Source organism: Penicillium daleae (assembly GCF_028827525.1).
Source record: "Penicillium daleae strain IBT 16125 chromosome Unknown utg000005l_segment0_segment0, whole genome shotgun sequence".
In the NCBI taxonomy this organism is placed as follows: Eukaryota; Fungi; Ascomycota; class Eurotiomycetes; order Eurotiales; family Aspergillaceae; genus Penicillium; species Penicillium daleae.
The window spans coordinates 3,588,917-3,616,052 of NW_026623153.1; the positions used below are offsets into that span (position 1 = coordinate 3,588,917).

Here is a 27,136-nt window from a genome sequence, read left to right on the forward strand (position 1 = left end):
GATCCAATACTCCTGTTTTGTGTCAGCGTGGACTTAGCGTCATCGAGGTACAGACAGCTATTCTGCACAGCGGACGAATACAATTTACACCAGCTGATCCATGGTATACCTATTCCAATATCATCTTTACCATGATACTTTCCGTGCTCAACAGCCTAAAAACAAAAATCACCATCCTGCACTGTTGGCACTTCCCGCCAACCGTAAAATTTGCCTGCGATGCAGCTTAATCCCCGACAGGCAAACTCTCCCTGCCTTCAACCCTCTCGTTCAAGCAACAGGTCATGTCGGATTCTGGAGACGAGGCCGACTCGCGTACGGCCTCGTTCGGTGCCCAGCGCGGCCGCAAAAATACTCCTTCCTCCCGAGCCCAGTCCGGCGATGACTCGCGTCCCACGAAAAAGCGCCGCCGCAACAGATCCCGCACGGCCAGCGATCTCAGCGATTTTGTGCCCAAGGGCGCGTCCTTTAGCGCCATTGCGTTGGAGGTTGACCCTGATGATACTTCTAGTTCTGGGTCGGACTCGGAGAGCGCATCGGACAAGTCTGAGGCGCCGGCTGAAACCCTGCCCGCCAACCCCCATGCGGGCAGTACTGCGCCGGCGATCAGTTGGAACCAGGGAAGAAAGACGGCGGTGAGAACGACTCTTGGGAAGCGCAAGGCGGGATCGCAAGCCCCATCGCAGTCTGTATCCCAGCCTCAGACGGAGGCGCAACCGCAACCAGAGCCGCAGACTATTGGAAGTACCGCGAATAGTGGGGTGAATGGAACCTCTGCGAAGCAATTTAAAGCTGTCAACGGTGCATACTGGCGCAGTCGCAGTGCATCTGTGTCATCCGAAGAGAATGTCTCAGAAGAAGGCGAGGTCAACTCCGGGAGTGAATCGGATGATTCAGAGCTGGACTCCGAAGCCGATGACTCGCTTATGCTCAATATTGGCACCAAGGGAGATGGGACGGATGACTATGATCCAGAGAATCTGCTGATGGGGAATGGCCCCACCAATAGACAACCAAATGGGAGTGGTGCACGGCATCTCCGAGATGCTACCCAAGTACAAACTGAGTCCAAGGAGGAGGCCTTCAAGCGATTCTCCAAGAAGTATCCGACCGCGCCTGTCACCCTACTGGACTTGCAGCAGGACGATATGGATATCCAGGCTAAATTTGTATACTGGGATCGAGACGTCAATGCCATCGATCTCCAGCTTCCGGTTGGCTGCATCGAGTGTCTTCGTCAGGGCCACATGGCCGAAGTGTGTCCCACCAAAGAGGTATGTCTCAAATGAAGACTTGATCGCGAACCAACCCTCAAATTGACACATATACAGTGTGTCCACTGTGGAGCGTGGAACACCCACCAAAGCACACAATGCCCCTCATGGCGAAGATGTAAACGCTGCCGGGAACGCGGTCATGTCGAAGGCGATTGCCCCTCCGCCCTTAAAAGCTCCGCCGCCGAGGTCCCCTGCGACCACTGTGGCTCCTCAACACATACAGAGTCCGACTGTGACCACCAGTATAGCCTCCCGATGCGGGAACCCCTCTCCCAAACCATAACCGTCTCCATCTCCTGCGCTCACTGCACAAGTGATGCCCACCTAATCGGAGACTGCCCGCAACTACCTCCAGACCTCCAACAAAGGACCGCATGTTTCACCCTCAAGGACATTGATCCTGCCACCGTGACCAATCTGAACGTAAAAGCATCGTCCAGAAAGGCTCCCCCTCCACCACCGAGTTACCAACGTGGCAAGGGACGTCGCGGTGGTGGTGCTGGTAGTGGTGCACGTACGCCATCTTCAACCAGTGAAGAAGACATGATGCCTCGTAAAGGCGCTCGAAAGGGCCCGCCTCCGGCTCGGGGCCGGGGTCGCGGGGCGATCAAGTTTGGTAGCGGTGTTGGGTCTGGTCAGCCACGACATAAACCACCACCACTCCTCCATCCGAAGGGCCCGCCTTCTCGAGGGGGTGGAAATAGTGGTGGTGGTGGAAATCGTGGCCGTGGTCGAGGGCGCGGTGGGAAGGCCCGAGGTGGGCGGCCCTGAGAGGTCACTAATTCTTATGAAAATTAACGTCAGTGTATGTTGGGTTTATCTTAGACCTGGGAAACTTGTACATCAACTATACAAAATCAATTATGCCTTGTTTGTACATAGCCATCACGTCTACACAACATCTTAGATGACTGATTCTTGTGTATCTTTTCATTCCATCTGTCTCGTCCCAGGTATGCCGTGTATAACCCGGGCTTAAATGCATCTCAACTATATCTAGACTTGCTAGTTCTCCTCATGCACATCATTCTCTTCCCGACCAAGGAATCCTCCCTCCAGGATATCAATCAAGTCATCCAGGCGATTAATGCAGAGATCCGTATGAGCATGCTCGCGGAGATGACTATTCCGCTCATTCAGCAGCAACACGGTTGCCGCCCCGGCCGCGTGTCCGGAAGTCATGTCGTCAATGCTATCTCCAACCTACATGGCAAGGAAGGTTAGAATTACGAGTTGCAAGGGCCCCTAACCAATTGTGACATAAACGAAAGACGTACCATGATCATATTCTCCGCCCGATTAGTCAAACCCCATTCGCCGGCGATATGCAGAATGCCCGCTGGATCAGGCTTGGGAAGCAAATGGGGGGTATCGCGAGTGATGATGGGAAGGAATATGTGGCTGGGGAGATGATTCTGAATGAGATATTGGACCGGGGCCCTATTTGCATCCATAAGTAAGTATGCCAATACTGAAAAGCCAGTGTATTAAGATAATAATGATCAGACTTACTCGAAGTTTCGTGTACAGAGTGCTCGTCGTATACCGCGGGATTGCAGGTAATCCATTAGCTTTGACAGGCCTGGTTGGGGCTGTTGCTCCAGCATGGCTCGCCGTTCGACGGCTTGGACCTTGGCAACAGCTGCAGCACGGTCTTCGGGTGTGGGGAGCTCGCGGATATGGTGGAGGATGTCGATGGACTTGTCGATGTCGAGAGCATCTCTGCATGATTGTTAGAGAATGTTGTATTTCCATGTTGCTGCTGATTTCTTGGATATGGGTTTGCGGGGAGTGGTACATCCCCACATACCGGTCGGAAAGATTGTACACCCATCAGCATACAGCATGACTCACCTCATTTCGGTGAACATGTGGTGTTGTGGTAAACTAGGAGCTTGTTAGCGAGCTCTTTGGTAATGCACTTGAAGCCAAAGTCGTATTCTCCGAGGCAGTCCAGGCCTGACACGGCTTTCCTCGGATAGATCGTAAATGCATTGAACCAGACAACACGCGTCGAACAGGACCAAAAAGGCAGGTAGCATCTCATACAACTCCAATCGCTATATAAGCCACGTAATTGAGTCTACTCACCACAAAGTCCCATCCACATCGAAGACGATACCCTTCAACACCGGGGCATCTGACGGTTTCCCGGCATCAAGCGGGGCAAATCGCCGCGGGCGAAGATGAGTACAGTCCATGGCAAGGGCAGACATGATAGCAGACCTTGCAGTGTGGAGAGATACAAGGCGACTTGTCATGGGTCCAGACTGAGAAGGAGTATGATGATGGAGATGGGAAGTAGGGTGCGGAGGTTGCAGCGGAGTTCAGGCCGACGGGAAGTTTTGGGGGTTGGAGGGTCCCACTTTTGGATCTATGGATCGATGGATCGATGGATCTATACTCCACAGTGAGAGAAACAGCGATTGTTGAAGCGTATGATCACGTCTAAACTACTTGATGTTCTAGAATTCGTTTGTTTGGACAATCAAAGTTGTTGTTGTTGCTGTCGTGTCCAAGTCTGGCATTGCTCTTTCCTTCTCTTCTCACCTGCTCAACCTCACCATCAAACCCTCCTCTTCCCAACAACACCTCGATAGCATCTCTTCACAACACTGAGATCTACATCCACTTCCAATTCAACTTCACAAACATGGCGTTGCTACCAACTCGCACTACCCGTCCTATCATCTTTCCCCTCCCCTTCCTGACCTTCATCTTCCTCGTTATCCTCCTCGCCTATCTCCAGCTCCTCTACGGCATCTCTTTCCTCCTCCGTCCATTCTGGCCCTCGGAATATGGCCCTCGACCTTTGAACCGGATCCTCCGGCCTGCTGAAAAGCGAGTGCTCGAGATCATCACCGATCTCATCCCACCTCCGTTCTATCGCTCCCCTGTGCCGAGCGGTGCCTTTGTGAATGATGAATTGACATTCCCACATTTCATGACGGTGTATCACGCCTCCCAAATGGGCTGTGGCAGTGTAATTAGTGCACCGCCGCGTGTTGTTGAGCTCGATAACCTGCCCCATGTCCACTCCAGCACTGGACGAGGACAGGAACCGCCTGGCGTGCTCAGCGAGAACGAGATACCGGACAGCACTGCCACGCACATTGGCGCTTTTCCAGTCATTGAGGAAATGATTGATCACTTCGGACTCTCACACTACGATGGCACCGATAAATCTATCCCATCAACCAGCGAGCCAACCTCTGCACTGGCAACAGACCAGAACCAGGATGTTCCTCTCGCTCAGCCAAGCACCCCGAAGCAGGCCCAACAGCAGCAGCAAGAGGAACATCAGATCGTCGAGGTAGTGCAGGGCATCCCCTTCAAGCCCGTCGAAGTCAAATCCGTCGACAAGACTCATCCAAACATCCAGTCCCCCACAACCTCAACTGACGACGCCAAAACCTCCCTCAACGTGATCCCACCTGCCTCTTCCCATTACACAGATGACTCGGCTGCTCTGAGTCTCTCTACAAACCGGAATGCCAAAGCCCGCTCGACCGAGAGTTATCCAGGCAAGTTTCCTGTCAGTGAGGGATTGGAGTTCAGCTCGTTGGCTACAGCTTCGTGTGCTTTCCGTGAGAGGGGGACTACTTCTGTGAGACCCTTTTCGGATTACTAAAACCGGGAGGTGTGGTGTTTACGGACAGGAGTTGACATTGTGATCCGGAGCTATTTTGTCTGGAGTTTACTGGTTTTTATCGTGGTTTGCATTACCCTTTTTTGGAGATTGGTTCGTGGGTTGGTACGGAGTTATTGGTTGCAAGGAGTGGAAATTGGCGTGAGAAATTCCTATGCTTCAGTCTCTTCTGTCTTGCGTCCATGGTGACATGCAAAGAAAGTGATGGTATTAGGGGACTATTCATTTGACAAGACTCCATAGATCTCCAGGAACTAAAAATGAAAAACCGATAAAAAAAATACTTCATCCCTCCCGACTCACGGAGATGTCGTCAACAGTACGGAGTACTCTTCTTTACAAAGAATAAGCCTGCATGAATTCCTTTATCCCTCGGTCAGACCAATGACAATGTCCAAGTGACGAGTAAATTGTACCAACGAAACAAATTATATCCACGCTATCTACAACCAAGACGCAGCGACCAGCCCTGGTCTCAGCAATGCAATGCGCAAAAAGGTAAACATCTCACAAGCAACAACATAAATCGAACAAATACAACAACACAAACAACAAGCTGGCCAGCTGCCCCATCCATCCAAATACATAGTTAATACGCAGGAAGACAGATGAAACAAAATGCTAATGTCCACTAAGAGTAAAGGATTTTTGGCCACAATTGCTCATAGATGGGATGGGATGGAGATGGGAATGGAAATTCAGAGTAAACAAAGTGGTATGATAAACGATGGGTGGATTCAAGATTCAAGATTCAAGATTCATCCCTAAAATTCAAAGCACGGTCGTCACTGTCGTAAGGGCGTGGGCGTAAGAGATATCGCCGAAGAAACAAAAAGCGGTCATCACATGAGAAAAGGAAGAGGACTATGCGACATCACAAGGTGTAAAGATGATAGTAGAAGGGGATAAAAGCTTGTTAGACACAAATACAAGCTCCCCGGGGTATCACAATGCGGCCATAACGTTTCAGTAATTATCGTCATAGTCGATCTGCATCGGACTGCCGCGGTAGCGCGTGCGCTTGATGTTGCTAGGGCTGTAGGTACCACCGGATGTGAGGGGTCGAGGGCCCGTTGGTTTGCGGGTAGGTGGAGAGCGGATGGCAGAGCTCTGTAGGGATAATGTTAGAAAGGCTGGAATACTTGGGAGGAATTGGGAAAGGGGAGAGCAGTTAGCTCGACAGTGTAACATACCCTTGAAGCAACGCGATCGCCACTGTAGCTTTGTGCTTGTGTCTGGTCTTCGTTCTCGGAAACCTTGGGTGGCCGCTCGGGGACGAGTGGTCCAGTGTCCTTGACCTTGGGAGGTCGAGGCGGACCTGGAGTGCGGGAGCTCGTCTCTGAATAGCCCGCGTCAGAGATGGGGGAGAGGCGGCTACCCACGCTGAAGCGATTTTGATTGGGGTTCACAGGCGGAAGGCTGGGGTTAGAACCCCATTGTTCAGAGTTGGGAGAGGTGGGGGTGGTGTAGGTCTGAGCTTGGCTCTCGAGCTGGTTTTGATACCGGCCAGTGGGACCCTGGCGGGGCTGAGGGTGCTGTAGATCCAGACTGCCGCGGTGGGCGCGGTATTTGGGCGCTTCAGAGACTTGGGAGGGGACCAGAGGGGATGGAGGACGATTCTCCTCTTGCGGTTGATCGAGGGTGTAGGTGGACCGAATGCGGTCGTCGCCCTCGGGATCATAGTAGTCACCCGTCTTGTAGGTATCCTGGGCGACGTCCGAGCCAGAACGGGACACTTCAGAATAAGGACGCTCTTTGCGGTTAGGCTGGATGCTGTTGCGGATGTTGTCGCCCATTGACGAGGCAGTCGTCTTGGACCAACGTGAGAACTTGGGGAAGATCGAAGAACTGCTCGACTTGTGCTTGCGGGCCTTGTCGGCAGAGTTCTTCGGGGTCGTCTCAGTGCTACGGGCTCCCGTGGCCACGGGCTTGCGAGGAGGCGTAGAAAGAGGCATGGATCCAGCTCGCTCATGACGTGCAGGCTCCTTAACAGGGAGATGGGCGGCCACGTAAGGATCATCTTCGTCGATCTCCAGATCTTCGTCATCATCTTCAGGGACGGTATCGACACGTTGATCCGCAGTGGCAGGTCGTGGGCTACCCAGGTAAGGAGAACGGCTGCCCAGAGCAGCGCCGTTTTGACCAGCCATGTCATGGTCGTTCGGGTCAGCACTGCCTCCGCGAGCACCATTGCGAGAATTGGTGAAGCCTTGTCCTTCACGCAGAGCCTCAACCTCATCTAGCAACTGCTCCAGCATGCTCTCAATCTTGGCAAGGTCATTCCCAGACTTCAGACTCAAGCCCTTCAGAGCACGCTTGAAGATGTTCTTCCGCTTGGACTGGAGATCCTCCTCATCCTCCATGTTCAATTGACGGCTTCGAGAGCCACTGGGCGGTAAGGGTCGCGGTCCGCCGAGAGCCCTGAGAGTCTGACTGTGCTGCTTATCACTAGAGTCCTGAAGCATCTCATCCTGTTGGGCGATGAACTTCTTCATCTCCTCAAACGAGGTGCGCATTTCAGCAGCGCTTCGGACCAAAGTGACCAGAATCTCGGTGTCTCTGGCGTTCCGTTGAGCATCGCGAACAGTGAGCTAGGCAGATTGTTAGTAAACGGTCACACTGGTTCAGATGCAAACAGATTAACTTACGTGATCCATCAGAGCGACAATATCCTTGGACTGGATCCGCTCAATTCCACGGCCGGTAGCACTGTCATAAAGCGGCGAAGCAACACCATGAGAGTATCCACTGAAATGGCGCTGATGATTCGAAGCAAATGGATCTTCCGCATCGGCAGGGCTACTGAAGATACCAGCCCCAGCAGCGTCGGCACCCAGGCCGCGGCTAGCTTGCTTGGGAGTGCCAATGCTGGGGGACATGGGGTTTGCAGCCGAGACGTAGCCTTCATCCTTGGCGCCAGGAGGCGTACCAAAGAGCTGGCCGTCATGCTGCTCAACGAAGTAGTCATCGCCACCAAAGATGTTCCGGGCAGTTTCATAGTACTCCGCATCGAGGCTGCGCTGGCCCTGAGCCAGATCCTTGGCACCGCCAGCTTGAGCGGCTGGGGAATCGTAATAAGAGACGGGTGCTGTACCCCAGTGATCCTGAGTTACTGGAGCAACGCCGCCAATGGGACCCTGAATGATTGATGGGTTGGTGTTGATCTCCGACTCGGACTCTTGACTGCGCACCTCTGCATCGGGGAGAGGACTATCAAGGCCGCGTGCTGCAGCAGCAGCCATACCCGCTTCCTCCAGATCCTCGATGGACTGAGTGACACTCTGAGGCGGCGATGTGACGCCCATTCGTCGAGGGAAAGAGGTCTCGTCGAGACTAGGCGCTTCTTGGACTTGCTTCAGAGGGCTACCGCGCTTCTCGGGGCTTCTGCTACCTGCACGCTCGAATTCGGTCTGAGAGCGATTGCCAGAATGGCCCGACGATTGGGACTCGAGGACAGAGGGATCCATCAAGGACGCGACGGCAGACTCCACACCCACAAGGTGAACGAACTGGGGATTGGCGGCCACGCCTTCTGCGACATGCTGGCCCTCCTTGACCTTATCCATGAAATCGACTTCGCTGTCGTCGTAGCCCAGCGAACGTCGGGATTCCTCATCAGGTCCATACAGGTCTTCCTCGGAGGCGTGCCGCGACTGCTCATATCCAAGCTCGGGGCCTTCTTCGCCATGCTGATAATCACCCTGCTGGCTGTGGGGGCTGGCGCCATTTCGAGTAGATCGGGCTAGGTTGGTGCTTGGCGCAGAAGACAAAGAATCAATGGAGAGGCGGGGTTCCATCTCACGTTGCACTTCAGAAAGATGTTGAGTTTTGTGCTGGCCGTAGGTCTCAGTCTGATCACTGGCCACGCTTTGAATAGGACTCAGAGCTCGGCCAGCTTCATACCGATCCTCGTGGGTGGGGTGGGCAGCATCAAGCAGGTTGGCGGCAGCGGCAGCGGCAATAGCCCAGTCACCATGGTCAGTGCCCGGCGACTGACTCTTGCCACGCAAGTCGCGGTCAGAGGTGCTGTGGACAGAGAGATCGCGCTGCGACTGGTTTCCATGGCGCATAGCCAACTCATGTCCACCGTTCAAGGGAGTTCGCGTCGGCGTCCGCGAGGCGGGAGAACCGAGTTGTCGAGGAGACCCGCGAAGCACCTCACCATGCAGGACATTCTGGTTCGGGCCGGGGCTCTCGGTGCGTTCTGACAGTAGGGACGCCCTGGTCAGTTCAGAATCAATCTCGCTGTGCATGGGCATTCGAGGCACGTTGTGCTTGTTGAAAACCAGTTCAGTCTCATTAACGTTGAAATCCTCGACGCTCATGCGAGAGCCGCTGTCCCTTCGCTCCGTTGGTCCCAGGCTAGACTGGGAGTCGTGATGCTTGAGAGACACCGCTGTCAGAGCGGAGCCCACACGTCCAGCGGCCTGGGCATCTCGAAGGCCTTTGCTCTTTTGTCGCCGCAGCTTCTCCTGCTCAGAGAGCTCGGGCCGACCCCATTTCACCCACGCGTTATCAGAGGTCTCACTGCTTTTGCTGGATTTACGTGTCCTGGTGAGATCCTTTTGAATGTCCTTGGATCGGGGTCCGGAGTCGGCGAGGACAATGCCCTCATCCTTGCTGTCCTTGTTCAAGACAACTCTCGGCTTGATGATGTCGGGTGCACTTGAATGCTTGGACAAGCGTCGACCCAGTTCATCTCTGGAGCTGGTAGATGAGTAATTTGTCATCATATCGCGCTCTCGATCTCGCTCAAACTTGTTTGTATTGTTCATGACTTTTTGGTCTTTCTTGAGCTCCTTGAGCTCAGGCAGGATCAATCGTCGAATGGCATCTTCGACCGTCTCCAAGAGTTTTGGGTTGTTGATGGAGGATTTGGAGGCGCCCGAGCGAATCGAATACTGATCACCAGACCTGCGGTTGGACGAGACGGCGGAGGTGCTCAGCAAGCTGGATTCGGGACTGGGAATGATGTCGTCTTCATGGTGCTTCCGACGGGATGATTTGGGCTCAGCCTCCAAATAATCCTTCCGGGAGCTCTTGGTCCTGTGCTTGTGTCTGTGTTTGCCAGGCACTTCTTGGGGTGACCCGCTCAATTTCTCGGCGACTCGATGGGCAATGCGCTCCTTGCTAAGGCTGCGACTGCGCTGTCGAGATGGTGTTTTCAGCAAATCCTTGTCTTTGCGATTGGACTCTCGCTCCAGGCTCTGGCTGCGTTTGCGCCGGGGACCGGCCGAGGAAGTAGCGTCGAGCATGCTGTCGGCGGGCATGGACGAGATGTCGGAGGATGGAAGCACGAATCTGGTATCGCGCGAGATAGTGGAGAGCTCACTCCCGTGATCGCGATTTACAAATTCGATTTCCACGGGCGGTCGTCGCGACAAGGTTGGACTTTCTTCGTCTGCCGAGTTGCTTTCGCTGAGACTCTGGTCATCCGCGGGCTCGCCCACTTGCTTCGATTTGGAACCGGGCGAGGTAAAAGAGATGCGCCGGGTGTATGAGGGCTTGCGACTGCTAGACTCGGTGATCTGGATACGATCCTTATCCTTGAACTTGCGGGCCCCGGAGGGAGTCACTCGAACTCGCACGCTGGGCCTGGAAACCACGCCACCGGATTCCTTCCCGCCTTCGAAGTACTCGATCAGCAGGGAGGTTTGCGAGTCTCGATGTGAGCGCGACAGTTTGTCGTCCCGGTCCCGATGGCGCCGGGTGGAGACAGTGATGGGGCTACCGTCGTCCGGGATCTCGTACGACGTCTTGTCTGTGCGGCGAGAAAGGTCAGTTGCCAGATCTGTGCCCGTAGTACTGCCGCCCGTGGTATCGACGAGGGATTCTGTGGGAGCGGGGAGCATGGGTCTGCGGGTGTCGACCCCCATGGTTGAATAATGGAGGGCAGGCTGGGAGTAGAAAGGTCGCCGGGCAGCTGGTTTGGTCTGTCTGCTCTCTCTCTCTCTCTATGGTTGTGCCCGGGTTGTTTTTCCCTGGTCCCTCAGCCCGACAATCGCATGCTCCTATCGAGAGGATGGATCCCGGCGGACTGTTGCAAAAAGGGGGGATTGTGGTCACTTGGTGGTGTTCCGTGCTTTTTGAGGGGGCCACGATCGTGGTGATTATGATGAGGGTGGTGGGGAAGGTTGTGAGGTAGGAATGTCGAGAGAGACAGGGGGGGTCAAGAGGGAGGGGTAGAAAAGACGAGAATGTCTCGAATATTAGGAGTAATTAAAGAAGCGTACCAGCGCAAGTCACCACCGCGTGGGAGCAAAGAAGGGAGGAGATGTGAAGGAGAGAAAAAGCAACGGTGGGAGCTGGAGAGAGTGGTTGCTATTCGAACGAGCTTCGTTGCCGCCGATCTCCTCACATGAAAAGGGCCCGGAGGAAGAGGCGATGCGAGTATGCGAGTATGCGAGGGGTGGACCGGGGAAGGGAAGGGGGTAGAAGAAAGGAGGAGTAATGGAGAGAGTCGAATAGTCTGGAGAATGGAAGAAAAGAAGAAGTGTAGAGAAACAGGCCTCAGCCGGATGGCCAGCAGGGTAAGTACGTCGGTTCTCCAAGTCGTCGTTGGGTGGTGAACCGTGGCCCAGCCTCCCCTCGAAAAAAAAAGAAAATGGCTGGGATCTCCGCGAGTTCGTCCCAGATCTTGCCGAATTGATATTTCTCGTGGCGAGCAAGCAGTAAAAATCAATTCTACCCATCGATAGCAGTGAATTGTACTCCGTAGTTCGCTGCTCGATTTCCTGAATAAACAAACGGCGCCGTGGGTTTAGGCTGCGGATCCCATCGGGCGGTCCGCTCTGGTTCCTTGGTTCTTCTTGTTTACCTCGACGGAGTACATACTACTACAGTCCAATATACACAATGCCTTCTATCCTACTACTACTAACCACGAGTCCTCCAAATCTACTCCTCGATTATATTCTCAATTCATGATCCTCTTTTATCCACCTTCTCCATCCTCTCTCCTCACTCCTCTTTTCCTCTCCACTTCCCATCACCCCGGCAATAAACGATGATGCACGCCCCGACGATGATTTGACCTGTTCGCTCCGCCTGTCACACCAGCACAACACGGACCAACAAAACCTGCGGCCCTCCGTGGGGCCCGCTGGCAATCGCCGCGAATCCGTTGGCCCGGCTGGGAGAAAGGCTGAACCAGTTCGACCGCTGCGAAAAAGTGGGCAGAAGGTGGAGGAGACGGACTGCTGGTCGCCCCGACGACGGGAAACCCTGTTCCCCTCTTCTCTCCGTCAAACTGAACGGCTCAGGCTCAAGACTGACCAAGAGGCCTAGATTATTATCAGTGATAATTGCCTAACCAACAGTGGCAGTGTCCGAAGAGGCTCGTTGGGAGACAAAGTACGAATCTTTGCTCCGGTCACCCTCGAACCAGAACCAGTTGGCCAGTCAATCGTTCCCCCGTCAAAGACTAAACGGGCCTGAAGCAGACCAACAGGGCTGGGGAAGGGCCTCGGAGGATCCCTGATTGGCCCCGACCACTGCCAACGCATTCATCTCATCACACCGGATATTCTGGCCGACAGTGTAGCCACGATGCGACCTGTTGTTACCACACGATCCACGACAGGCAAATAGTAGAGAGTGGTCGGGCAGAGAGATTCAATTATGTCAAAGTACTGATTGGCTTCAATACTCGTGTCTAATCCGGGGAAACATGAGTTATGAAGAGATTAACTGTGGAGAGACTTATTCTTCCGTACTGTGGCGGGAATTATTCGGTGCCTTGCAAGGCAAAGTGGGCTGCTGGCAATTCCCACTGGGACCGTGCAAGTCGATGGGAGTTTCCATCGGGCCTACTCGTACATCATGTACATACTGTACATACAACGACACTCTGATGGCTACAGTAAGCACAACACAGGATATCACCCTGCTTGCGTTCATTACTTATTCAATGTGGCTGCTCGAATACTACTCGCCAGCATAAAGCTGCTGGAATCCAGTCGGGATGGTTCCTGAGGTCCATATAATGGACTTGGTAATGGTAGAATGCACTCGTCCAATTGCATCCATCTTGTCAAGTGATTTCATTAGAATTTCATTTGCTTTTGATGAATAGATGTTAAAATGTGTTGGGTTATGTTTCTCAAACTATAGTTTGTTACATGCCATTGCCCCACGTGGTAGACAGACGCCTCTTGCTTCCACATGGCAGTGGCCGAAGGCACATTCCTGGGCGTTCCGGGTTGCAGAGGATCCAAGTCATACACAGTAACTGTGGAAGAAAAAGACAATGGAAAGTATACATACAGCGGAACCCATGCACAGAATGGAAGAGAAATGAAAAAAAAAAATAGATATATCTACACTAATTAACGCCGTAATCCCCAAGATGGAAGATGCAGGGACGAGACACTTTTGTAGATCCAACTCATACACATCAATAACCATGATGATGGCAAACAAACAACGACAAGGAAACCAACACCTCGCATAGTGCACATAATGCATCGAGTCTAGTCATCGTGCTTCCGCTTGAAGTTTCTACCCTTGGGCTGGCTGCCGTATGTCCGCCGGCCCTGCTGTTCTTGCTTCTTGTCCCGGCTCAGGCTCGCGCCCAACGAGATATCGATCCGGGGTGGGGCCGAGAAACCGAAGCCCTTGGCCACCTTGACCAGGTCAAGCTTGTGCACGTCGAAGACGGAGCGGAGGGAGTGCGAGGCGTAGGCCTGGAGGTACGAGCGGTAACCTTCCTTGGCGGACTGGAAGAGATAGTTAGTATATGGCATAGACTGGACAAGGTGAAGAGTATTATGGCGGGAACGTACCTTGTTGAGATAGTAGTTCTGTCCAATGAGCTTCTCCAGCTGAGATTGAACGTTGACAATCTTCGAGCTCGGGAACTCAAACTCCACCACGGGCACGCGAGCCTCTTTGAGGTGCTTCAGGAAGCCAACCTCGGAGGGCTGCAGGAACATCAGACTGCGGCCCTTGCCATTGGCACCACGGGCAGTTCGACCGACGCGGTGGATATAGTCGCGCGGGTCATCTGGGGGATCGAATTGGATGATCCAGTCAACAGCAGGAATCTAGAAGGGTCTGTCAGTTTGATGTCAATGAAGGCGCTGGACAAGGGGAAAGACAAACATCAAGGCCACGAGCAGCAACGTCAGTACAGATCAGGGTACCCTGTTTGGCGTTGCAGAACTCGAAGAAAGTGTTGGTGCGTTTTTGCTGCTTTTGCTTGCCGTGCAGCTCCAGCACGGGCAGGTCAATGTAGTTGAGGAGCTCCGCATGGTACTTGACGCAGTTGCAGCTGGAGAAGAAGACGATGATCTTCTTCTTGAGGTTGCGCTTCAAGAATGAGAACAGCAGCAGGAAACGCTTGTCAGCTTCACAGAGCACATAGCCCTGCTCCAGACCCTCGACGGTAGAGTGCTCCTTTCGGTGGTCGACGTTGATGTACAGGGGACCGGGACGCAGAGATATCCGGGCCAAATCCTCAACCTTGGTGGTTTGCGTGGCAGAGAACAGCATGGTCTGGCGCTCCTCGGTGGGCAGAATCTTCACAATCTGGCGCATCTCATCCTCGAATCCGACTTCGAGGATACGATCCGCCTCGTCGATGACCAGGGTCTTCAGGTTCTTGAAAACGAATCCCGGGGTGTTCTGGAGGTGATCGAGCAACCGGCCGGGGGTAGCGATCAACAGGTTGACACCCTTGACCAGCTTCTCGGCCTCGGCACGGCGGTTGGCACCGCCGATGACGATACCGTAGGTTTGAGAGTGGTGCGCCATCAACTCACGGGCAACACCGAAGATCTGAAGAGCCAGCTCTCGGGTGGGAGAAACGACAAGGACACCGGTACCGTTTCGAGGCTTGAAGCGCAGAGCGCTCAGCATCTCCACCGCAGGAATCAAGAAGGACAGTGTCTTGCCGGAGCCAGTCTTCGCAGCACCCAGAACATCACGACCAGCCAGCAGTGGTGGGATAGTGCGCTGTTGAATCTCGGTCATCGTCTCGAAACCCATATCTTGAATACCTTTCATAGTCTTCTCGGAAAGATTCAATTCGCTGAACTTTTGCAGCTCGCCTTCGGTCTGCGGCAGGCGAACCTGGTCCATGACAGGAAGATCTTCACCATTGCCATTGACCTCCTCCACATCGTCCTTGTCATCATCGTTGGCATCCTCCTCGTCCTCCTTGTCCTCGGCATCCTCGACATCCTCGGCCTCGTCGGCGCTTTCCTCGTCGTCACTTGGCGAATGGCTTACTTTGCGCTTCTTGATCGATTTGTCTGTGGCAGGCTTGGCAGTGGCAGCCGACTTCTTCGCTTTCACTGCAGGGCTCGACTGAGCCTCGACGGGCTTGGGAACCTCCTCATCATCGGCTCCAGCACGAGCGCCGTGCTTTCTCTTCCGCTTCTTGGCGATGGACTTTGCGGTATCCACGGGGCCGGGCATCTTGCCGCTCTTTGCACAGAAGAATCTGTGAATATCAAGTTGAAGATATTAAACCGGCTCACGATATTTTCGGCTAATTTGGGACCGATCGTAGGTTATGTTTTGATCTCCGAGGGGATATCCTATCGCTGCGGAAAATCGGGTTCCTACTTTTTTTTCTGACCGGTGAGGCTGGGCAGAATCTCCACATCACGTGTTGATAGCGGGTTTTATTGGTGCCTTGTTAGTAAGGCCTCAAGGCCTCATCAAGGCATGATCCTCGAGTTTGGACAAACCAAATTTAAGCAATGGATCTTGATACGGCTGCACAGTGATGATAGATCCAGATAATCATGGCTCTGCTCTTTGAGGTCTTGTCAATTGTGGAGATTTAGATGTATCATAACCAGTGGACCCTACTTCACAGCCCCCTTCGTCGCAGACAGCTCTTAGGCGAAACTTGTGCAAGCGCGTGCTAATACAGAGCTTCATACCTCAATTGGATGCTGCCTAGGTATCAGATCTTGGCATTTAATCTAGACGGATATCAGTGGAACATCCTTGTACGTTACATACAGTAGTATTGCCATATACAAACTACGAACTACTGTATGTGCATACCTTTATGAAGGGTTCATTACAACGTTGCATACAGGCTCTATGCCAAGGACCTGGGCAAGTTATTACTGGTTTCATTAACTATATGTCGCAAGTTCTGATATGTATCACCAGATAAGAAGTACTATACAAATTGTTTACATCTGACACGGTACGAGGTTCTCCAGGTTTTATTCAGCCTACAGAATGCATTGTGCATACCGAGTACGAATACGCGATAGATTAACCTTAGCTCCCTAGGGTCTATTATTGTGATCTCTGTTCCAGACTATTGTAACTGTCTCCCATGTCATGGCGACAGACCTGAGACAAAAAGCCGCTCTACGAAGTACTGTAGAACATAGGCGGCCCATATTCAACATGTAGTTCGTTTGGTGGCGATTTGGTTCTCGTGAGCCTGTGTCACTACTGGTTTAGATCTCAGCAGCAGTAGCGGCTGCTGCTCCATAATCAGTTGCTCTTGTCCAATAGTAGGGACAGAACTCATCAAAGGTGTTGAACAAAAATCAGAAATTTCAAGCCCAGCCGCCGACGGACGAATCAGAAGTGGGGTTGGAAGGGTTTGAAATTAAAGCTGGGCCCCTCAGCCAGTCAAAAGCCACGTAACCCCCTAAAAACCCTGATCCAAAAATAGATATACGGCCAGCCCTCTCCCAAACGGTGACAGCTTGGGCGGTATGATTCAGAATTCGAGTCGAGGGGCTGAACAGCTTCAACGTCGTCCTTGAGAGCGATCGCTTTTCAGCAAATGGCGTGCTCCATGAACAGAAGACTAGACGGGATAGTACACGTCATGATGCGCACTCGAGCGCGACGATCTACCCATCGAGTAGGGCTCCGCAGGGTGATCAGGGATGGAAAGGGTATACGGGGTTACAACACGGTGCAGTTATTCTGAGTACAGAGATCTTCAAACAAAGAGAGATAATGAATAGAATACAATGCAACTATCTTCATTATGTGCACACACGTGGACTGGAGATTGCCTAGCCACCCGCCGCAAGAATGAATGCAAAACGATATCTGAAACATGCAGTAGTCGTGGTTCACGCGGCATCAAAGCCCGTGTCAGTGTGTAGATTGGGATCCATATGGTATTGAAACATAAAAGGAAAATAAAAACAATAGTTATGTATCAAGGTTGAATAATACAAAATATCCAAAAATGAAGCATGGAGTGTAGTAGGCATGGAATTAGGGTAAATGTTAGGCGGATACAAAAGGGAGGCTGTGCCGCGCTAAAGCCCCAAACAGATTTGATCGTAATTACCTTTGGTCGATCAGCTGTCTACTGCCTCTGCTGCAGTCTTGAGACGTTAGGAATCTTATGAAGATTGCATTACTAAAAGACAAGACTTTGTGGTCGGGTGAGCGTGAGTGGTCATGCCCCCGCCGCTTGGATGCTTTTGAATGGGCGATGGGTCATAAATCTGGGGTTGAAGGTCATGAGGTATGATCTGTACGTACACCAGAGCATAGTAATTATAGTAGGTATCCTTTGTGGCTTGCACAAGAGGAGGTTCACGAAGTACTCAAGATGTACCAAGTACTGGAGCATTTGACAGAGCATTGTAATTTGTGGCCCCCTGATCGGTCAGGGGTACGTACTCTTTACCTTTCCAAGAGGGAAGGATGGGCTGGGCATTGCGTGCCAGGCAGAAGAGATACTGTACCTGTATTCTCTTGGTGTACGGAGGATGTACCGTAAATTGTAAAAAGTTGACATGCGCTCACTCATTTTGACTACAGTATGTAATTAGCATACAAACGGGCCACCCACTTTAACGACCCTGACTCTCCTTTGTACAGACAGTACAACTTTGTCAAGCCTTGAAGCCCTTCCAAACTGTTGGCCCTTGACCCGGGAACGGTACTGGTCCTCTCTAAAGTAACGATGTGCATAGGCACTCTCCACCTATCTCCCCTCAACACCAGTCAGTAGTGAGCGCTGCTTCAGGTCACTCCACAGCGAGGGGGCGACAGTTCCTTTGGTACGAGGAATGAGGTAACCCGCCCTCTGCAGACCCGCTCAAACCCGCCACGATCCATCAACCGCTTTCGGGGGGGGGGCCAGAACCTCTCCCGAGGACGCGTGTTCAGGAACGAAGAAAGGTTGGGCACGAGGCCATTGATAGGAATATGATAGAGGGTTAGATTGTAGGTGGCTGAAATATTAAGCCCCTACTGTGAGTTCACAGACAATATAGCACATGTTGTGTCTTCTTGTAGATCTCAGACGCCGTAGACATCATCGATCACAGGCATGTTTTTCCCCTTGGGCCGGAGCATCCATCTGGATGGAGGGATGGTAACTTTGTTAGTCATCCGTTTGAATACGGCCTGGGTGTAAGTCCATAGGGCGAGCTGGACTTGGAGGCGGAACAAGGACCAAACAAATGGTAATAATCAATGGTGGACTGTGATTCGCCTATGGGCCACTGCCCAGGATTTCCAAGCAGCAGCTCTGTAATAATGTGATAATGCCATACCATACCTTACCAGCCAGTTCTCAAAGGTCTCAAGTTCATGACGATCCCAAAATACCGTACCGTACCACATTCCCAAGTCCAATTCCCACTTTTCCAAAAAAAGACGCGGTCCCTGAGACACCCTCACTGAACTTCTTACTGGCAGAACTCCGAACTGCCTGCTCTCCAAAGAGGCAAAAACGCTAGTGCCCCATCCCCAATCCTACCCCCATTTCTGAACCCTCTCCTCCCCTTCTCCCTCCCAAGTCCCTTTCTCCCTTCTCTAGGGAAATCAAAACCTCAACTACCCAACTCCTCCCCCCCCCGCTCTTCTTGGCCCATACTGTGTGTGTTGCCAGTCCGCTCGCTCTATCCACCCCTTGAGGTTCCGACTAGTACAACCGACAGGACTCCCGCCTCCCGTTGACCGTCAACTCGCTTCTCTCTCCCAACTTCGACGACCCTAGCTTCTCGACTCTGGCAGGAATTTGCTGCGTCGCCTATTCTTTGGGACTCTTTGTCCACCGACTTTCATTCATATTCTTCCATTCGACGTTCTAGACAACGCCCGACTGTCTGCAAAACCCTCGGTTCTCCTTGATTCCTCGACCCGCTCCGCGACAAAACTCCAATGACGCTGCAGTGACCGGCCTCCCTCGAATCCATCTCCACCACTACAACTCGCACAAAAGCATTGATCATTGAATCGCCGCAACATCCTGCGTCATCTGGAATTCACCGCCGGTCCCACCGTTTCCGCCGAACCTTCTCGGCCGCAGGCTGTCCGCATCCGGCGACTACCAACGTGGTACTCTGGAGTACCGCTCTGAACACTCGCCGTCATACTCTGTCCCTGTTCCAACCCTCATCTTTCCCGGTCGGCTGATCGCTTCTTCCGACCTTCTCTCCTCCATCAACCTTAAACGCTCACTCGCCAGCATGAGGTTGTTATCACTTCTCACGTTTTTCGTCGCCTTTCTGGCGCCGCTAGCGTCCGCTATCAAGCTCCTCGAATCCAATGCGTTGAATGTGTGCATGGAAAGTAGTAATTTCACTGCGACATATTTCAACGTCGTTTTCTATCCTGGAAACAACTCACTCACGATTGGGTTCGATGGTGTCTCCTATATTTCGGGCAAGGTCGAGGCCGAAATGACCCTGACGGCTTATGGTTACAAGGCGTATTCGAGCACGATTGACCCCTGCTCGATCGAGGGCATGGGAATGTGTCCGATGGCCCCCGGTCCCATTGATTTGGGCCCAGTTTCGCTCTCGCTTCCCGCGGGCACTTCTGCCAAAGTTCCAGGTGAGTCGCATAGTCGAAATGTATCAAGGAGATGTGAGTGCTAATCGCAGGAAATCCTAGGCATCGCCTATACTGTTCCCGATCTCGACGCGAACGTACAGATCGTGATCAAGAAGAAGGACACTGGTGAAAAGATTGCTTGTGTGGAGGCTTCGCTTTCCAATGGCAAGAGTGTGTACCAACTAGGCGTGGCTTGGGTGACTGCGATCATCTCAGGTTTGGGTCTGGCCGCATCCGCCATTACCTCCGGTCTAGGTCACTCTAACACGGCCGCTCACGTTGCGGCGAACGCGCTGTCTCTCTTCGGCTTCATGCAAGGCCAGGCCATGATTGGCATGATCTCCGTTCATATGCCTCCAATCGTGGAATCGTGGACTCAAAACTTCCAGTGGAGTATGGGTATCATTCACGTTTCTTTCTTGCAAACAATTTGCACCTGGTACCAGCGCGCAACGGGCGGTACTCCCTCGACTGTTCTTTCGCAACTGGGCGACACCTCCGTGGAAGTCCTCAAGCGTCGCAAGCGTGATCTCATCGACCCTACGGTCAACCTGATCAAGCGAGCTACTGGTCTCATCTTGAAACGAGATAGCTCGAACCAAAAGCTCATTGTGGTGCGAGGTATTGACCGTGTCGGTTTCCGCGCCAACATTGAAGAGACCAACATTTTCTTGACTGGTCTGATCTTCTTCGTCGTTTTCGTCTGCTTGGTGGTTATCGTCGTCACGTCCTTCAAGGGCATCTGCGAATTCCTTGTCAAGCACGGCAAGATGAAGAGTGATAAGTTCCAGGACTTCCGGAACGGCTGGAAGGTCGTCACTCGCGGTATTCTCTTCCGTCTCACTTTGATCGGTTTCCCCCAAATGACTGTTCTCTGCCTGTGGGAGTTCACTCGGCGTGACTCGGTAGCCGAGGTTGTCTTGGCTGTGGTTATGATTGTATCTTTGCTCGTTGCCCTTGGTTGGGCCGCGCAGAAGGTCATTCGCCTCGCCAAGCGCTCCGTCACCATGCACAAGAACCCGGCTTACATTTTGTACTCGGATCCTGCCGCCCTGAACAAGTGGGGCTTCCTCTATGTGCAGTATCGCGCCACGGCATACTACTTTGTTGTCCCGTACTTGGCCTATATCCTGGTCAAGGGTATGTTCATTGGTCTCAGCCAGCCAGCGCCAGTTGTCCAGACTGTCGCCTTGGTGATCCTCGAGGCTGCCATGCTGGTCGCTGTTTGTGTGATGCGCCCATGGATGGACAAGAAGACCAACATTTATAATATCTCGATCGCCAGTGTCAACTTCCTCAACGCTATCTTCTTGCTGGTCTTCTCGGATGTGTTCAATCCCCCTGGCATGATGATCGGTGTCATGGGAGTTGTCTTCTTTGTGTACAACGCCGCTTTTGCCCTGGTTCTGCTCGTCCTCGTTTTGATCGCCTCGGTGTACGCCGTCGTGTCCAAGAACCCGGATACCCGTTACCAGCCTATGCGGGACGACCGCGGATCTTTCATCAAGTCCCAAACCCAGCTGACTACCGAGCTGGACGCTCTTGGTGCGACCGCCCGTGGCGACATGAAGAGCGGCAACGGTTATCAACAAAATCCATTCGATGACGATACCGCTTCCATCTCCAGCGGCACCGGCGTCACTGGTCACCACCACAACAACCTCGATGCTGCCAACAGCGCTCAGAATCTGAACCGTCACCAGCCTCCTCTGTCGCCGGTTGATCCGTCAGTGCCGCTCTTCCCAAGCAATGCCTCGACCCACTCGGCCAGCCGGGGGCCGCCTCCCGGCTACGACCAATATGGCCGATCCGCATCGCCCGCGCCGCGGAACTACGACAACGCCCCAGTTGGCGCATCCGCGCTAGCGACCACCTACAGAGCGCAAAACAACGCCAGTCCCTGGCAAAGGGGAGCTGGCTACGACCACTAGATGGGGTGGCTTGTCTGCATTGGTTTCCTGATTTTATTTTCCACCTGAGATGAAGACATGTGATTTTTAGCGTGGGACAGCGATGGTCTATGATCCTTTTCCATCCGCCATCCTTTTGGGTCCGGTATCTGTTTGAATTTTGAATCTCTGTCTAACTGCGCTTTTATATCGTTGCCCATTCGTGGCTTGCCCCCTGTTCTCGACTACACCAGTTCTCCTTTCTTTTCTCTCTTCGATTCTCCAATCCACTGCTCAAGGGCCGTGCGATTTGTCTTTTTCTTCCACCCTCTTTTCCCTCCCTACAACACCTTCGTCTCATCTGTCTCAAAACTTACTTTTCTCCTCCCCCATCTTGACGCGGGGAGTTACCCTCGTCTCGAGATTGACGTGTACCCTCTTCTTCTTGTTTCCTTTGGTCCTTTTCTTCGTATTTGCTCAACCTGGCGTTCTGATGCATCTTGGTTATGGAGATCTGGCCTTGGGGTTTCTCGCGGGCTTCGGAATATACATTACTTTCCTCTTTTCCTTTCATTGCGTTCCTGGTTTCGATTCTCTGGATCTATCGCGTGACATGTACGCTATGTACTCGGTGAAAGAAGTAGTCCTAGTGTCTAAAAGACGAGACGTGTTCGTCTCGCATTCTCGTGGAATCTCAAGCTGTCGTCCGTCCAAACTCTAGCTTTCCTTTATGCATGTAAATAAGTCTTGCGGCATAATTAGATGTAAGAATGACTTGTGTACCCGAACGCCGTGTTTTATTCGTTTAAGCATAATGAACCCAGATAGCTGCTGGAAAAGAGGAATCCATATAGCAGCCATCTCAGGATCAGGACTTGAGATAAGGGGAAATCAGAAGACGCTATTGTACAGAACCAGCGAAGAAAGCTCCCCTCCGCACTGAGAAAGGGCATTTGCATCTTCGCAAACACCTCTGCCCTCGCATGGCAAGAGGCATCACAGCATCTTCCCGAAACACAACGTGATCATGACTGAGACCAGGTATTGAACCGATAGATAAGAAAAGAAGTGAAATGAAAACGCAAGAAACCAGCATAACACCTTAGAATAAATCACCACCGATCTCCCCGACCAGGAGGCGGCCCTCCACCAGGAGGAGGCGGGTACCCCTCCGATCCTCGCGGTCCACTAGGAATCGGCGAATCCGACGCACCATACTGTCCAGGCATCGGCGGAGGGAACGAACCTGCCGCGCCGGGTGGGGGGATGGGGAAATTCGGGAATCCGCCTGGTGGGGGTGGAGGCAGGTTACCTGCGCCGGGGGGCATGTTGGGCATGTTGGGGAGTGGTGGAGGGAAGCCGCCTTGGGGAGGGGTGCCGGAGGCGTTAGGCGGGAATGGGGGGAAGGGCATGCCGCGGCCGCCGGGGAGGACTGTCCATGGGTAAGATGGGTTAGCTTGTGGTGGGATAGGATAGGGAAATGAATATGGTTGTGGAGGTTGATCTGGCTGCTGGGATGGTCCTTGGGGATACGTACGAGGCGGCATTCCTGGGGCGCCTGGGGCTCCGGGGGTGGGATACCGAATGGTGGAGGGGGCACTTGGCCTGGATGTCCTGAGCAGACGGGTTGTTAGCCTGTCGTGTTTTGTGACGTGGTTATCGGAGGTGTGAAGTACCTGGGAAGCCGAATGGAGGCGGGAATGCGCCGGGGGGCACCATTGCTGGATTGGGTACGGCCTGGCCCTCTGCGGCGTAGGAGGAGGTGATAGAGTCAATGACTGATTGGGCCTTCTCTTGACCGATCTCTGCGTGGGTTGTTAGCTGTGTTCGGCAGTCTTGGTTGGAGACCGACGGTGTGGTTCCATTTGGGCGACATACGCTGATAGTATTCCACCACGTTGCGGAGGTGGTTGCGGCCGGAGTTATGCGCCTTGCGCACGCTCATCGAGTCGTGCGTGAGGTACACATCGCAGTAGTCGCCTATTGTGGTGTCCAAGAGTCAGCTGGCTGGTCAGAAATCCCGGGGTGGTTGTCATGGTCGTCGATATCAAAGGCGCCTTATATCGATCGCATTGCCGCGTTCGGGTCGGAATCGCGAGTCATGCACATGAGAGGCTGTGAGAGTTGGGGCGTGGATTGAACCTACAAAAGAGTTCACAGAATGTCAGTCATAATATCAAAGCCATGTAGAGGCAAGGGGGGACTTATATTTCGGCATCTTGCCAGCTTCTGCAAGCACTTAGCTGCAGTCGCGAAACGGACGAAAATTCCCGTTCGGAGTAGTTGTCCTTCGGCAGAGGTCCTGGTAGATCTTCGTGAGAGATCCTGCAATCCCAGATCAGATAAAATTTGTGAATGTCCCTGCGATGGCTCGAGATGTGGTAAACAAGAGTTAATCGAGGTAGTTGTGTTGCAAGGTCGTCTCCCAAGCTTCAATGGCGAGGGTCACCAAGGCGGTGTATGGGTGCAGAATGGAGCTTATCGCGCCCGCTCCGAAGGTTGATCGAATATCCATTCCATCATCCTTCAAAGCGAAATGAAACGGAATTCCAGTGTATCTTGAATTAAAAGTTTGGTGCAATGCTCTTCATTGTATTGTCAAATTTGCTCTTGTCTCCTTAGATCCTCGTCTCGAATCTATACCTTTGGCGCCTGTTTTTCTGATCACCCCCAACTGGACAAAGATATATATACCTCAGATAACACGTAGAGTGCTGGCAGGTAAAAGTCGCAATTGCTAGGTACCTATGTGCAACAAGGCTCATCACAATTATTCTATACCTTAGAGCTGAGCCCAAAGGATGGAAATACGGGTCTCTTCAACCCGTTCGTTAAACAGGGGCATGGATGATACTTCTTTTATACTCTTGAACAATTCTGGCCTCTAGGCTGGGTACCAACCTTCGTCAAACCTTCTGTTAGAGGACGCCAGGTTACCTATCTTTCAAAAGGTCCCGGCTTCTGGAGTTTCATCGGAGAATAGACACCAATTTTATCATGGAATGCCCTAAGCCCTCTGGTATGGCTATCGGCGTTTTGGAAACATCATGTTAGAGCGGACCGATGAGGAGGTGAATAATTCGGATGACCACTCCACCTACTGGTAAAGGGAGTGGCTTCCGTCGAGTGTATTCCGCAGGAACATGAGACAGGATTGTCAGTACGAACGGACTCCAGGCCAGATCTGGCTTGTTAGCCACGGGAGCTGGTAGTGTATCAACGAACCGTCGGATTTTGTCGCTCAAAGAGGGAAGGGAAGACGGCGAAAACCTATCAGCACATCATTTCGGCAATGCGAACAAGAGAATAGAGACGCTCTTATGATCACTGAGGGTGCCATGAGTTCGCTTTCTGACTCTATATATGGACGTATAGTCCGAACGTGGCTGATATCGACGAGTGAAAGCCGGCATCATATTCACAACATACTATCACTTGACTCGACTAGCGCTTCCTTATCATGAGTATAATAGAGCAGTAAATAGTCGAGGAATAAGGTATAAATGGGCACTTTTCAACATGGTTTCATACTTCATTTGACCGTTCAAACGACTCTCATCCCAAATCATCTTATTATTTTTTCTTATCCTTGAAGTTGATCATGACCACTATGGCCTCTGCTGTGTTCACCAACCCTCCAACACCGCCTCTTCCAGTTGGTCCCACCACGAAGAAAGCCACACGCCCTACCAACAAGATACCACAATCGTTGATTGATAGCGCCCGGATCGCTCACAAAGAGGCCTTTGACCCCAAGAAGCACCTATGCTTTCAACCCCCGAAAGAGTCTATACAATGAAGGAGATTGGCCTTGAGGGGCATGGAATCTCGTCAATTGCGGCATCCGAACCTTTCCCCCTGTTCACCATGGAGGCAATAAAGCAGATCCGAGCCGAAGTGTTCAGTGAGCCCGTCCTCCGAGATTGTCAATATACCTCGTCCTTTACCAAGAATATGATCCGGGGCATGGGCCGAGAGTAAGATTCGATTACCTTACATGAGTAAACTACGAATCAAGCTGATACAGTGATTTTCTTTGTAGACGTGCCCCGTTCTCCTGCGATGCGTGGACCTCTCCAGAACTCCTTGCTTGTGTTTCGCAAGTTGCAGGCATTGATCTTACTTGGTGTTTTGACTATGAGATTGGCAGCGTCAACATTTCGATAGAAGACCAGGATAAACAAAATGCCCACAATCAAGATCCAACTGCTTTTGCCTGGCACTACGATAGTTTCCCCATCGTGTGCGTGACGATGATATCGGACTGTGAGGGGATGACCGGAGGTGAAACCGCAATGAGAACACCGTCCGGGGAGATCAAGAAAATCCGTGGGCCGACAATGGTAAGTAACTATCCAAGGCATCTCTTAGTGTCTTCATCTAAGAGACATCTGACTGGCATCAAGGGAACTGCAATCATCCTTCAGGGTCGATACATTGAGCATCAAGCCCTTAAAGCTCTCGGAGGTCGCGAGCGGACTACTATGATCACTCCTTTCAGACCGAAATCCCCAATGATTCGAGATGAGAGTGTTCTAACAACCTGTCGAGCCATAAGCAATTGGTCTGACCTCTATCATGGGTATACTGAGTATCGACTGGAGCTTCTGGAAGAGCGTTTCCGTGCTAAATTGAAGGAGGAGAGAAGAAGAGAACAGGCCAAATGGCGCTTTGATGTTAGAGAGACGCGGAAGTTTCTCATGGAGCAGAAGCTGTACTTGGAGACAACTATTGCTGAACTTGTTGAAATGGAGGATATTGATTAAAATGTGAAGGATTTGGGCAATGCTAATACAAAGCTTCTGTATTTACATATTCCTGATTATAATACTATGTTCTTTTTGGAGCAGAAGACGCATTCTAGTGTTATTCTCTGGCTGCAAGACGAGTCGATTTTCCGACTGTCAGATTCTCTTGAACGGCGTTGCGTCCGAAGCAGCTCCATTGAACGAAACAGCCCGTTCGGGAATAGCCAGGGCAGCGGGTGCCAAAGAGAGGGCAATTAATAACCAAGAAAGCGACACAATCGTGAGGGATCCTTCTCGAGTGAGACAAGGTGGCAGGCTGTCGCAGAGCAGCCGCGAGGGAATATCAAGCTTTTATGGGTGGCCATACAAACACCACCGAGCAAGTCCGAACCCCGAACAGATCCTGGTGAAAACAAAGGATGATTCGCGAGATTCAAGCAATATATATGTATTGGCGCAGCCACCAAATAGTTCGCAGGGACCCTACCACATTAGTCGGATTAGGGTCTGCAGATGGAGAGATACCCGGGTTGATTGGCTGAGAGAAGTATAGATCGGCGCCACCAGATTGGGTGAACAATGAGTGTATCCAGGGATCTGCAGAAAAGGAATTCACTGATTCGTGAAAGATCTGGAAAAGAAAGAAAAAAAGCAATCAAACAGTAATTTCAAGCTTGTTGCCTGATCGATTTGAAGAATGCAGGAATATCTTTCAGCTGAGCGATACCTGAAGCGAATTTTGGCCTTTGGTGAAAGCTCTACGCCAATAAACGATGCTTCGGT

At 52.2% G+C, this 27,136-nt stretch overlaps 8 protein-coding genes across 8 annotated transcripts; 4 read left to right on the plus strand and 4 right to left on the minus strand.

Moving 5' to 3' along the window:
* Positions 1-284: 284 nt before the first annotated feature.
* Positions 285-2,048, plus strand: N7458_005476 (zinc knuckle domain protein; the record flags this gene model as incomplete). Its single annotated transcript, XM_056908858.1, has 2 exons — positions 285-1,274; positions 1,332-2,048. The coding sequence occupies 2 exons, from the start codon at positions 285-287 to the stop codon at positions 2,046-2,048; spliced, it is 1,707 nt and encodes a 568-aa protein (XP_056767476.1).
* Positions 2,049-2,282: 234 nt separating this feature from the next.
* On the minus strand, positions 2,283-3,493 carry N7458_005477 (putative haloacid dehalogenase-like hydrolase; the record flags this gene model as incomplete). The annotated part of the gene is made up of 5 exons (XM_056908859.1): positions 2,283-2,480; positions 2,555-2,717; positions 2,790-2,999; positions 3,132-3,164; positions 3,369-3,493. 5 exons carry the CDS (start codon positions 3,491-3,493, stop codon positions 2,283-2,285), a joined length of 729 nt encoding a protein of 242 aa, XP_056767477.1.
* Positions 3,494-3,930: 437 nt separating this feature from the next.
* On the plus strand, positions 3,931-4,908 carry N7458_005478 (uncharacterized protein; the record flags this gene model as incomplete). Its single annotated transcript, XM_056908860.1, has 1 exon — positions 3,931-4,908. One exon carries the CDS (start codon positions 3,931-3,933, stop codon positions 4,906-4,908), a length of 978 nt encoding a protein of 325 aa, XP_056767478.1.
* A 984-nt stretch (positions 4,909-5,892) lies between these two features.
* N7458_005479 (uncharacterized protein) lies at positions 5,893-10,802 on the minus strand (the record flags this gene model as incomplete). Its single annotated transcript, XM_056908861.1, has 3 exons — positions 5,893-6,036; positions 6,120-7,517; positions 7,575-10,802. The coding sequence occupies 3 exons, from the start codon at positions 10,800-10,802 to the stop codon at positions 5,893-5,895; spliced, it is 4,770 nt and encodes a 1,589-aa protein (XP_056767479.1).
* Positions 10,803-13,397: 2,595 nt separating this feature from the next.
* On the minus strand, positions 13,398-15,345 carry has1 (ATP-dependent RNA helicase HAS1; the record flags this gene model as incomplete). The annotated part of the gene is made up of 3 exons (XM_056908862.1): positions 13,398-13,643; positions 13,710-13,970; positions 14,029-15,345. 3 exons carry the CDS (start codon positions 15,343-15,345, stop codon positions 13,398-13,400), a joined length of 1,824 nt encoding a protein of 607 aa, XP_056767480.1.
* A 4,004-nt stretch (positions 15,346-19,349) lies between these two features.
* On the plus strand, positions 19,350-21,647 carry N7458_005481 (transient receptor potential ion channel family protein; the record flags this gene model as incomplete). The annotated part of the gene is made up of 2 exons (XM_056908863.1): positions 19,350-19,716; positions 19,777-21,647. 2 exons carry the CDS (start codon positions 19,350-19,352, stop codon positions 21,645-21,647), a joined length of 2,238 nt encoding a protein of 745 aa, XP_056767481.1.
* A 1,070-nt stretch (positions 21,648-22,717) lies between these two features.
* On the minus strand, positions 22,718-23,550 carry N7458_005482 (putative U1 snRNP complex component Yhc1; the record flags this gene model as incomplete). Its single annotated transcript, XM_056908864.1, has 3 exons — positions 22,718-23,037; positions 23,282-23,410; positions 23,484-23,550. 3 exons carry the CDS (start codon positions 23,548-23,550, stop codon positions 22,718-22,720), a joined length of 516 nt encoding a protein of 171 aa, XP_056767482.1.
* Positions 23,551-25,400: 1,850 nt separating this feature from the next.
* Positions 25,401-26,371, plus strand: N7458_005483 (uncharacterized protein; the record flags this gene model as incomplete). Its single annotated transcript, XM_056908865.1, has 3 exons — positions 25,401-25,582; positions 25,648-25,948; positions 25,991-26,371. 3 exons carry the CDS (start codon positions 25,401-25,403, stop codon positions 26,369-26,371), a joined length of 864 nt encoding a protein of 287 aa, XP_056767483.1.
* Positions 26,372-27,136: the final 765 nt, after the last annotated feature.